Genomic DNA, 12,622 nt, shown 5'->3' on the forward strand with positions numbered 1-12,622 from the left:
AAGGGAAGGTCACTTAGAGAAACCTCCATTTTTGGTAAAGTGGAGGCAATAGAAGTCAGATTGCAGGTGGTTGAGGAGAAAATCAGAGGAGAGGAAGTAGAGGCAGAGGATGTAAACAACTCAGGCAAGGAGTCTGGAAAGGAATGGTAAGAGGGATATGAGACGATAGCTAGAGGTTGCAGTGGGGTCAAAGGAGTTTTTGTTTTCTTTTAGAGGAGTTATGTGGACATTTTTGAAACCAGAGAGGAAGGAGTCATTGGTGAGTGAGTCACTGAAGTTAGTGGCCAAGGAGAAACGAAGGGTGGGACAAGTAGTTTAATATCGTGTGAAAGAATGGGTCAGTCAGTCACTTGTACTTATTGAGCACTTATTGTTTTCAGAGCACTTCACTAAGTGCTTGGGAGAGTGTAGTATAACGGATACCTTCCATGCCCACAAAGAGCTTACAGCCTAGTGTCTAAAGAACAGGCAGAGGAGGATAGATTTTGAAAGGAGGTGAGAGGCGGGCCCGTCTGCCTGATTTCCTGCGGGACTTAGTTTTCCCCCAGAGCCACTCTAGAAGCCTTTGCATTGGATCCAGCTTGTTCTTTGAGGGAGTTGGTGCAGGTGTTCACTCAATCAGTTGAGTCACCTCTATGAATGAAGTTATACTACTTCCTGTCTCCACAATACTTTTAAATTTGGTGCCTCCGCCTGGAGCAAAGGTACATTTCTCTTCAACTGTCTCTTCTTCACACTTATTAGTGACATATCAGAACAAGAAACAAAGCAATCCTCATCATTTTCCCAGCTACAAGATAACAGGAATACATACCAGCGTGTTCTGGGAATCAAACCAGTAGCTCGGTAAATTGGTCAAAATGATCGCAATGATCAGGAATTATAACTAAGTAGTATATATCCTGGTACCCTAGTAGAATGTTAATACTTAAATATTTGATTTACAAAAACAGAAGCTCAGTGTCTGCCAATCAGGTAATGATGAATTATTTTGGAGGGTCACTAAGCCGCTGTTATGACTAATGCTATCCTTTTAAGAGAGCAACCTGTGTATTTACTAAGTATTGGAAAATGACTTTTGTGGGGCTCTTTCACACCAGTCCTCAGCAGAGAATTGAGTTGTGTTTCAAGTTTCCAACCAAAGGAAAAACTTAGATATCTCTCAGCAAATCTGGACTGTAAGCCCTGTGTGGACAGGGATTGCCTCTCTTTATTGCTGAATTGTACTTTCCAAGAGCTTAGTAAAGTGCTACGCACACAGTAAATGCTCAATAAATACGATTGATTAAATGAAATACGATTGAATGAATGAAATCCTGATACCTTGTATGTGTGGGAAAGGGAGAGGAAGAAATGTACAAGAAGTTACAAGAAGTCTGTTTTTCAAGAAGCAGGCAAGGGAATACTACCTTATCCTCACCTTTTCCTTTGGCTACAGTTTGACCTCTTTTTCCACCTCAGTCACTTCTTTCCAACACCACCACCACTTTTAAAAAACAGCCTTTTCACTCAGGCTCCACTAAGGGGGGTTAGGAAAGTGACTGAACAGCACAATTGAGAAGAGAGATGGAGAACAAAGAGCCGGAAGAGGAATGCATGAGGGAATTGAGAGGAAAAAAAAGGAAAAGTAGTTGGCAAAGAACTCTAGTGGGTAAAAAAATAAAAAAAAAAAAAAGGAGGGAGATTTAGGAAAAAGGAAAAACATCGGAGAACAAGGAAAGGCAGGAGTACAGGCACAGCACTTTTGTACCCGTCTATAAATGATATAAATTATTTATATTAATGTCCGTTTCCCTCTCTAGACAGTAAGCTTGTTGAAGGCAGGGAACGTGCCTACCAATTCTATCGTACGCTCCCAAGTGCTTTGTACATAGTAAGTGTTCAGTAAATACCCTTGATGTTGAAGAAAGAAAGGATAGGGAGGTATCTGAGGATCAGGATACAGGAGAGAACAAAGATTTGGATTTACAGATTTTGCCTGTAATGTCACTAAGGTCTTCAGACTGTTTCCTCTTGGTGTCTTTCCCTCAAAGGCTCAAATATTGGTCCACATGTGCTAGCAGTCTGGTTTGAGATATATTATGTAACAGTGATGAAATGAATCCGTACTTAGCAATTTTCATACAATGTGTTATGCAGCTGAATTCTAACATACTTCTTTTAGCATTTTATATTGAATTTTAATGCCTATATTCCTTACCACACTATTTTAATGATAGCATTCTTTTGCAGCAGATATACAGCACTTTTACTCAGCATGGATGGTACAGAATATCTCAAATCAATGCAATATAGTAGCAGCTCACTGGGGAGCTGTAGGGGTATGTAGTCTCTGGAACCCAGCAATCAGGTAGTTCTTTGAGCAGAAGCTGTGGGTAAAAGAGGATGCTAACAGGTGGAATATAAACGAGTGTCAGATGCTACAAATATCAGACATTTCAAGAGCTTAAGTCAGTCAGTTAAATTAGATATGCTGATCTATCTGGTATCAGGTGAGTATCATGAAATTAATATAAAAAATAGTTTTTGGTTAACCGTGTGTTTTTTTTGAAGGTGTGCTTCTTTTAACATTTAATTTGTTTAAATGAATACTCTTTTATTATAGTTTATGGGTACATCGCGGTTTGGTCATCTTCATCTAAGATAATTACGGTCTACCCTATTGTGTTTTTAACCTCTTCAAGAATATGCTTAATTCAGAAGTGTACATGGATTTTGGGAATCCAGGAGATTGTTTTATATATAGTTTCTATAGGAAGCTATCCTTCATTTAGCACTCTTTCACTTAACACCCTATTTCCATGGAACCAATTCACAGTTCTTACTAGGATTTTCAGTACCAGTATGGGAAAACTTAAACTGTGTTTGTAAATAAAGAAAAGTTGTTTTAGTGTCAAAGGATTGAGTTAAGAGTTAAGACTAGGATTTTATTCCTTTCGAGTACAATGTAAATATGAGAATGGGGTTATGGGGTTTTTTTTATGGTATTTGTTAAGCGCTTACCTTGTTCCAGGCCCTGAACTAAGTTCTGGGGTAGCAGATACAAGCTAATCAGGTTGGACACCATCCATGTCCTCCACAGGGCTCACAGTCTTAATCCCCATTTTACAGATGAGGTAACTGAGACTCAGAGAAGTGAAGTGACTTACCCAAGTTCACACAACAAACAAGTGGCAGATCTGGGCTTAGAACCCAGGCCTTTCTGACTCCTAGGCCTGTACTCTAGCCACCAGGTCATGCTGCTTCTCGGTGTGTTACTTCATGGAATGCTTTTCAAATTAATTAGATATCCTCTATAAAGTGCTCTTAGCAACCTACAGAAATGCACCATTAGATGTTTTTAGTGTAATAAAATAATTATACTCTTTTGTGGTCTAGAAAACAGTCTTGGGAAAGATATTGAAAGGAGGTTTCTGGGATCTAAATCCCTTAATTGTGCCTAAATATGAACCCTTCCTACTGGAAGAAGTGATTGTTCAAAAAATGATCTGAAGGGGACAAATGGCTTCTTTCTAAAGTCTTTGGAAAAAGTGTCATTCAAAAACAAGTGAAGAATGGTCTTTGCCTCTTCTGGCCCAATATAATTTTTCCTACTTTGCCTAAGGCTTATTTTTTTTCTTTTAGTGTATTTTGGGATCTCTACTGTGCAGCTCCAGAAAGACGAGAAACATGTGAACATTCAAGTGAAGCGAAGGCTTTCCATGATTATGTAAGTGATGTATCATTTTGCAAAATTATGTTGACATTCTTATTAAAGTGGTGGCTTGAGAAAGCAAGAGGTCTTTTTTTTTGCATTAGAATTTGAGAAAGCAGTTGTTCTTCAGATCATTTTCTTCCCAAAGACTGGCTGGGTCTCCTTTTCATCTTTTCATTGCAAATGCCAATATCTTTGTCAGGAGAGACATGTTGAGAATGAAGCAGATACCCCAATACCAAACTACTATTAAAAGAAAGTCTTGAAAAAAGGTACCAGCAGCTAGTAATTTGTACACATTGTTTTTCTGATATTCACACAATTTTATTTCAAATTCTTATTACACAAAAGTGTTCCTGAAAATGATCAACTTCTGATTAAATTTAGCTCTCAGCAATAAACATACTTATGGATAATCTCATGAGATGAAGAGAATTGACAATGTGGTGGAGAATGAGTCTCCTCATTGCTATGGTTGTTAGGGTTGAGTGCGTTGTTTCGATGTCAAGGATAAACTTAAGGGGGGAGGCAGGGCCTTTCGTGAGAACCGATGGTTTGTCTTAGTTATTGAAAAATCAATAGGACAACCACATGTTTATCAAGGCAAGCAGACGTTTGCTTGCTCCAATATGAATCAATCAGTGGTATTTCTTGAGTGCTTACTTTGTGCAGAGCTCTGTTCTTAGCGCGTGGGAGAGTACAATAAAAACAGAATTAGTGGACATGCTGCCTACCCATAATGAGCGTACATGTTTCAAGAACAGTTCCCATTCGTATAACATATTTGAGGGCAAAGTCATCTACTTTTCTTGCACGTATTCTTGTTTATATGTCCAAATAGTTCTATCTGCAAACATTTTGAGACAGAATGTAGGCCTGAATGTTTCTCTTTGTATTAAAAAATCTTAGAAGCTCTTATGAATATAATTAGCTTTATTTAAACCCAATGCTTATTTTATTTCTTTTTATCCCTTTATTTCAGGGATAAATAAGTGATGATTTGCTTGGACATGAGCCTTTTTTAATAGTATTTGTTAAGCACATATATGTGCTAGGTACTGTTCCTAGTGCTGGGGTAAATATGAGATAATCAGGTTGGACACATTTCCTGCCCCACATGGAGTTTGGAGCCTAAATCCCCATTTTATGGGTGAGGGAAATGAAGAACAGAGAGGTTAAGTGATTTGCCCAAGGGCAAACAGACAAGTGGCAGAACTGGGATTAGAACCCAGCTCCTTCCGACTCCCAGGCCCAGGTTCTTTCCATTAGGCAATGCTGCTTTGTATCTTTTTATTGTCACTGAGGGAGAAAGTAAATGGAAACACATATTGAGAAGAGCAATAACTACTAAGTGGCTACTTGATTTAACTTAGGTTTGATTATATTTAGGAATGAAGCTTATCAGTTGTAAACTGTAAATTTATCTAATGGGTGTGAATTGAGAACTAATACTATACATAAGACAATTTCGAATGAACGAACAGATGAATTTGGTAAAGAAAAGGAAACTCTGAGTCCCTTAGCCAGATTAGCCAGAGTCCCTAATATAGCCATGATTAAGCCCTTGGTTTAGATACAGGAAATTTTGGTTAGGTGATCCAGGCTTTTGGAATTTGCTTCTCCTTTGATTCGACACATCCCCAAATTACTGGCCTTTAGGGCATGGTACACAGCCCATCTGTTTAGTAAGGAATTTTCCTGATGGACGTGGGAGGATTTCCTGGGTAGGTGTGAACAATAGATTGGAAGTACTGGAGAGGAATTTAATTGTGTAGCCATTGTGTAAATACACTTTTGTAGTTTAAATAATATACTAATAATCACAATTTGGGGCCCAAACCCATATGTTAGTAAGAAAATGATCTTCTGATTAGTGACATCCAACATTCCAGGAGAAAAAAATTAATAAATAACCATTAGGTTAGCAATTCATCAGTGTGGCAGATTTTACTCTCTACCCTTCGTCTTCCATATTACTTCCCTGACTTCACTAGTGCAACTTTTATTTTACATGGACTTTACAATAACCTATTCTTCATAGTGCTTCAGTTTAAAATATAATTGTCTTTCATTTTTCAATTCTTATTTCCAAAATAATTGGAAGAAGCACTAAACCAGAGTTTAAATTTCTATGTTCAAATCCCTTGATGTGAATGTAAAAGTCCTTGAGCATTTTGTGTGACCCGAAGCAAAGAAAAAGAGATAAATGAAAAGAGGAGTGTGTCCTTTTGGAATTTAAAAAAATCTAATTGCAGACTAGGTAGGAGGTTCAAGTATTAAGACTAGCCAAGATTATTTAAATACCTTCATAAAATATGAGTTCTTTGATTTTTGCAGCTGACAGGTGTAGAATGGCTATGCGTGTAGCCTGTTAGTACAAGTCCCTCAGGTTGCATGTAGAATCGGATACCTTCCAGGAAAATTCTAATCAATTGATTTTGCTAACTGATCATTTGAATACTCTCCTATGAAACAATGTCAACACTATAAAGTTTTCTTTAGCTTCCTACTTGAAAGCAAAGACTACTTCTATCTACTGGAAATAGCCAGCTAGTTTTAGTCTTCCAAAGAAAGAAAAGAAGGATTATAAAAAATGGCTAACATAAAAAAACCAACATGGATAGATTAGCTGGGAAATGGTAGTGGCAGGGGGAAAGGATTCAAATGGTTCCTGCTGCAATTTTTTTTTAAGGTCATTTCCTATGGTGGTCTTTTAGACTATTTGTTCCCTTCTTTTTTGTTTCTTTGCTTTTCTTCATTATTTCTCCTCTCCCTCCCCTTGCCCCACAGTGTCCTTGTGTTGGATTTTACAGCTACTGGCCTGAAGCCCTCTGCTGCTACTGAAGCATCTTAGCTGAAGGAAATACTGCTAACCTTTTGAGCAGTAAAACAAATAACCTCAAGAAATTCATGGTTTGTTCTCACTCCATTTCATTTAGGCCATGTAGACAATTAAAATGAAGTGGAATGGAGACATCCTGGAGCATATAATATAGCACATTTGCATACATTTGCTCGTGTCTCTGGCCCAAAAATGATATTTGTGTTAAGGCTTCCTATTCTTGTGCACTATGGGAGTGGTGATTGCCAAATATTTTTTACAATAGTATGACAGCTTTTGGATTTTGATACTGCACCAATCCTTGCTACATTTGCAATTTATTCTTAAATCAGGAAAAATTATATTTTTATGCATCTATATAGAGGTGTGTTTTTACATATATATGATGTTTATGTAGCCTTATCCATTGATATAATATTGTACAAGAATGAGAATGTAAATCTTATTTAGAGTTCAACGTGCATACTTATGAGAGATGATCTCTGTGAAATGCTCCTGGGTCAGAACTGAAAAATATTGTGTATTAACCAAAAATGATTTAATTTTTTGTAAGTGTAGCTGCTGTTGAATTATTGGCTATGAAGCCACTTTAAGAACTTTTGAACTGGATTATATCATGTTTTAGTAATATACATGTAGATATTTGTGGCTTGAGAATATTTCAGATTTTATATATATAAAAGAATCAACGGAAGGTAGTTTTACATTTTATTCACATTCTGGGAAGTAGTGATTTGAAGACAACTACTTGTTGATTTAGGAAAATATTTCCCTGGTTTGGAAAATCCTGTGGTCCCACGGTGTAAAATCTATAGTCATGATGCATGGCACAAGCTAACAGGCTGTTTCTGTCTCTGATTTCTGTGAAATAACAAATTTAATATTACATGTAATCACTCTGTTTCATCATCAGCATAAACAAAGACCCTACTTGAAAAATAAATGAATACTTACATTAGGTAGGGTTGCTGTTTTCCTGGTTGAAGCCAGGTTAAAATTTCAAGTTAAAATTTGAAATCCAAGTGCCCAAGGCATGAGGAAAGGTATTATCTCCTGTACTTTGTACACAGTTCTATGAAGCATAGTCACATGCACATTTTGTGGACTCTTTCTTACCAATAAGGTGGGAGCACTAAATTAAATGGAATTATGTTTATCAGTATGTCTTTCAGGATATACTAAGCCTTTGAACAAAATTGCGTATATTTGAATGTATGTGCAGATACTCATATGTGGTGGGCTTTTTATCACGTATCATTTTAGAAGGCACTAACTGATTTCATTTATGGCAAATACAATATTGTATAACCCCACAGCTGGGCCTCCAATATTTAGGTCATCAGTATCATGAGTGGTTTCTAAGTAACATTATAAGTTGCTCTCTGTGCTACCTCTGAGTATTTCTGAAAAGAAATTTATCTTCTAAGCTGTCAGAAGTGAAAGATGGAGGTAGTGATAAGGGGATCTTGCAGATTTCTAGAACAACTCAATTTCTGTAGTGAAAAAGAGAAGGGGCCATTGGAAACCAATGGATTTTGTAATTCCTTCAAGAAAAACATTGGAAAAAGAAAAAGAAACCAGAGTTAGATAAGAGATTAGATATAAGAAAGTTTATTGAATTGTAACATTTGTTTATAGTGGTGATGATAGTATTTGTTAAGCACTTACTATGTGCAAAGCACTGTTGTAAGCACTGGGGGGATACTAGGTGATCAGGTTATCCCACATGGGGCTCACAGTCTTAATCCCCATTTTACAGATAAGGTAACTGAGGCCCAGAGAAGTTAAATAATAATAACGGTGCTATTTGTTAAGCACTTACTATGTGCAGAGCACTGTTCTAAGCGCTGGGGTAGATACAGGGTAATCAGGTTGTCCCACGTGAGGCTCACAGTCCCCATTTTACAGATGAGGGAACTGAGGCACAGAGAAGTTAAGTGACTTGCCCACAGTCACACAGCTGACAAGTGGCAAATGACTTGCCCAAAGTCACACAGCTGACAAGTGACAGAGCTGGGGTTAGAACCAATGACCTCTGACTCCCAAGCCAGTGCTCTTTCCACTGAGCCATTCTGCTTCTCATTTGTTCTCATAACATTGTTCTCATAACACTGCTTCTCATAACATTTGTTATGTATTGACTGTGTGCTAAGCACTAGACTAAGCTCTGGACTTGAAAGGAGATAATTAGATAGGACACAGACCCTGTTCCACTTCAGTAAAAGTAGGTGGGAAAACATTATTGAAGCCCATTTTACAGATGAGGAAACTGATGCACAGGAGGGTTAAGTGACTTGCCAGTGGTCACATGATGGGCAGGCAGAGCTGGGAGTAGAACTCAGGTCTCTGACTCCCAGGTTCATCCTCTTTCTACTAGGCCATGCTGTTTAATTATGAGCAGCACTACTATCTACTTTTCTCATTTTAAAGGAATCTCAATTAAGAAGAAAGAACTTCTTAATTAAAATATCCTATTTTCTCTGGAAGTTGTACTATTTAAATTTTTTAATTGTGTTTTCATGAAAATGACACTGTTTTGAGCACATCAGATAATTTATGAAACAAGAAAAAGGAAATAACTTCAAGTTCAGTATTTTCTACAAAACAGCATTTTATCACTTTTTCTTTTGCTTTCCACTTTGAAATTTAGGATTATTGAAATTTTCTGTCAGATTCACTCCATGTAAGAAAATTACAATAAAGAAAAAAGGCATAGATTTTTAATGATCATATTCCACTTGCACAAATGCCCGAACTTTATAAAATTTTCATGCCCTCTGCATACTAAGTGTGTTTCCTTTCTTGAGCAAGGATTTTGTCACTTCCCACCGTTTAGAATAGTCCATTGTGCCCAATGGATGTTCTGTAAATACTGTTGCTATCTCTGCTTGGATATAAATCTGTCTTACCTTTGTTCCTGTCTCTTCTTGCTCACAAAGGGATTTCAGGAAAATCAGAAAAGGTAGACTTTCCTCCTGTAGGCACATGGCATAGTGAAGAGAAGGCTGCTAAAGGCACTTCCAAAAGTCATTACTATTTTCTAAGCTAAAAAATCAGTTATTTATAAAACTCTATATATCCTTATCTAAAACATGGAAAATGGAAATTGGCTTTAACTTAGCAATTTTGCTGGAGTAATATATTGATATGTTAAGCCTTTTTTTTATCCCTTTTCTCTGCGGTTTGTGATGAAATCTTTTGGTTTCCATTTGGTAAATGGCTCATTAAGGTAAATCTTAACTAATGTCTGTTAGTTACCAAGATAGTCAACCAAATGTTTATGGTGGCAACAGTAAGAGTCAAAGTAAGTCAAAACTTGAGTTATTTTATGGGCCAGACACTCATTTTAGAGAACTATCATGTATCTTTTAGGTAGTATATTGCTTTACAAAACAGCTTTTTGATAAATGCTTTGAAGTTTCTGTTTTCTTTTCACCTGTAAATCATTTAGCAGAGAGCCATGACATCAAAGATAGTATTCTTTTGGAAAGAATGCTTTTGGAAAATTGGGATAAAACTGTTTAACATCTCTTGACATGGGGTAACTTCTTGGACTAGGGATTTTTTTGGTATGGTATTTAAGTGCTTACTATGTGCAAGGGACTCTACTAAGCGTTGAGGTAGATATGAGATAATCAGGTTGGATACAGTCCACATCCCACATGGAGCTCACAGTTTTAATCCCCGTTTTACATATGAGGTAACTGAGGTACAGAGAAGTTAAGTGACGTGCCCAAGGTCACACAGCAGACACATGGAAAAGCCAGAATTGGAACCCAAGTCTTTCTGACTCCCAGGCCTGTGCTCTCTCCACTTATAAGGAAAAATTATTGGACAAGGAACCAGGAGCTGTCAAATGAGAAAGCTAAAGTAATAGGAAAAGGGAAGAGAGTAAGAGGGAGATAACTGATGAAGGGAAGAGGAGAAGGGAGTGGGGAAGGAAAGAGGAAAAGGGAAAATTGGTGAAAATGGGGAGGAGGAGGGAGTTCTATTTTTGCATCACTTTAAGAAGAGCTTTACCCCAAATTTGTCACAAGGGGAGCGTACAGGTGGGACCAATCTGGGCAAAGCTAGGAAGGCTTCACTCCCACCTCCCCCCGTCCCCGGCCTGCTTCGGCTGTATTATTTGCTCTGTGCCAAAATGCAGTTGACTCCTGCCATTGTCTGAATGTGAAACCAGCCTCCTGTCGGCTACAACGTCGATGAGCAAAGATCTCTTCAAAACAAGCTGCACCAAGATTCTATCTCCATGACCACCATTTGTCACACAGTGCTGTGCATACTGCTCTTCTGTTGTCTCGAACCAGTTTACACATTTGGTAAAATGTACCAATGTAGCGAATGAATCAACCAACACTATTGATTGCGCACTTACTGTACTAAGTGCATGGAAGAATATACAATTTAATCGAGTTGGTAAGCACGATCCCTACCTCTCTCCCTCTTCATATCTGACAATTACTCTCCCCTCCTTCAAAGCCTTATTGATGGCACATCTCCTCCAAGAGGCCTTCCCTGCCTATGCCCTCTTTTCCTTTCCTTTCATTCCCTTCTGCATCACCTCGACTTGCTCCCTTTATTCATCACCCCCTCCCAGCCCCAAAGAACCTATGTACAAATCTGTAATTTTATTTCTATTAATGTCTGTCCTCCCCTCTAGACTGTAGGCTTGTTGTGGGCGGGGAATGTGTCTATGTTGTACTATCCCAGTCATTTAGGACAGTGCTCTGCACACAGTAAGAACTCAGTAAGATTGGTTGACTAACTGATCCCTGCCCTCAAGGTGCTTACGATCTAGTGGGGGAGACATGGAAAAATTTACAGATCGCAGCAGTTTGCCTGGTTTGAGTGGAAAGTAGAAGTTGAGGTGAAGTGGAAGATGGAAATAATCAGTGCTGGACATTGAAGTCTATAAACAGGAGTTTTAATTTGATTTGATAAAAGATTGGAAGCCTGTGCAGAATTCTGCAAAGTGGCATAATTGCAGTGGCAGTTGAGTGTGGTGGTAGAGTTCCCTTCTTCATGTTACCGGTTTCTTTGAGTATTTAAAAATTTTGCCATTAGGTGTACGATTTACCGTGCCAATTTATACACAGCCAGTAAGACTTAACACATGAATTGTTAAAGTGGTAATTATCGTGATGGTGGCTGGCATTAAACCATCTGCTCTTGCCAATGTTCCTCTTTCTCACCAGCACATAAAGACCCAACAGCTGGAAAGGGGCAGTGCTGTTGCAGTGAAGGTCTTCCACTGCCCCTGCACCAGCTATACAAGAATAGCTCGTAAAGCAATCTTAATTAATATGGCATCAAAGGATATAAACAATTTAAGGCTTACAAATATGACACCGTCACTCTTAAAGCACTAGCAGCTCTTCAGTGTGGTGAAAGACAAAATAAACACTAAATGTGTACTTGGCGTAGTTCACTGCCCTTATGCTTTCTCTGCCATTATATTCATCTGAAGCAGCAGGAGATAAAAATGGAAGAGAGTCCTCCTCAATTAATGCTGTCGTACTCTAGTTTCTTCTATTCTGTTAATACCATTCTCAATTTACACTTACTGACCTGGAGAGCTCACTCACTCCCACGACTTCAACTACCACCTCTACGTTGATGACTCCCAAATGCTCCTCATTAGCCCTAACCTCTCTTTCTCTGCAATCTTGCAACCTCCGCTGCCTCCAGGAAATCTATACATGGCTGCCCTGCCAGCATCTTTAAACTCAGCATGTCTGAAAACCAAACTCCTGATGTCCCTCCAAAATCCCCTCCGTCACCTAAACTTTTCCCATCACAGTTAGTAACATCACCACACTCTGCATCTCTCAAGCCCATGACCTCGGTGTTATCCTTGACTCTTCCAAGTCTAAAACTGAACTCATCTTCCCTCCAAAATCCTCTCCTCCACCTGATTTTCTCATCTCGTTGACAAGGCCTCCATCTTTCCTGTACCGGAAACTCACAACCTTGAAGTCATCTGTGACTTTTTGGTATCGTTCAACTCATGCTTGCAGGCTACTGCCATATCCTGTTGATTCTTCTGGCATGGCATCTCCTGGACCCGCACCTTCCTCTCCACCCAA

At 38.5% G+C, this 12,622-nt stretch overlaps 1 protein-coding gene across 6 annotated transcripts in view; it reads left to right on the forward strand.

Annotated features, from left to right (window-relative positions):
• Positions 1–12,622, forward strand: part of SSBP2 (single stranded DNA binding protein 2) — a 294,273-nt gene that overhangs the window by 75,757 nt on the left and 205,894 nt on the right. For all 6 annotated transcript variants that reach the window (XM_039911270.1, XM_007656432.4, XM_039911269.1 and 3 more), the window contains exon 4: positions 3,625–3,709. In XM_039911270.1, the coding sequence (XP_039767204.1) occupies positions 3,625–3,709 (85 nt within the window). The remainder of the gene's footprint in view (positions 1–3,624; positions 3,710–12,622) is intronic.

Source organism: Ornithorhynchus anatinus, chromosome 1 (assembly GCF_004115215.2).
Source record: "Ornithorhynchus anatinus isolate Pmale09 chromosome 1, mOrnAna1.pri.v4, whole genome shotgun sequence".
Lineage (NCBI taxonomy): Eukaryota > Metazoa > Chordata > Mammalia > Monotremata > Ornithorhynchidae > Ornithorhynchus > Ornithorhynchus anatinus.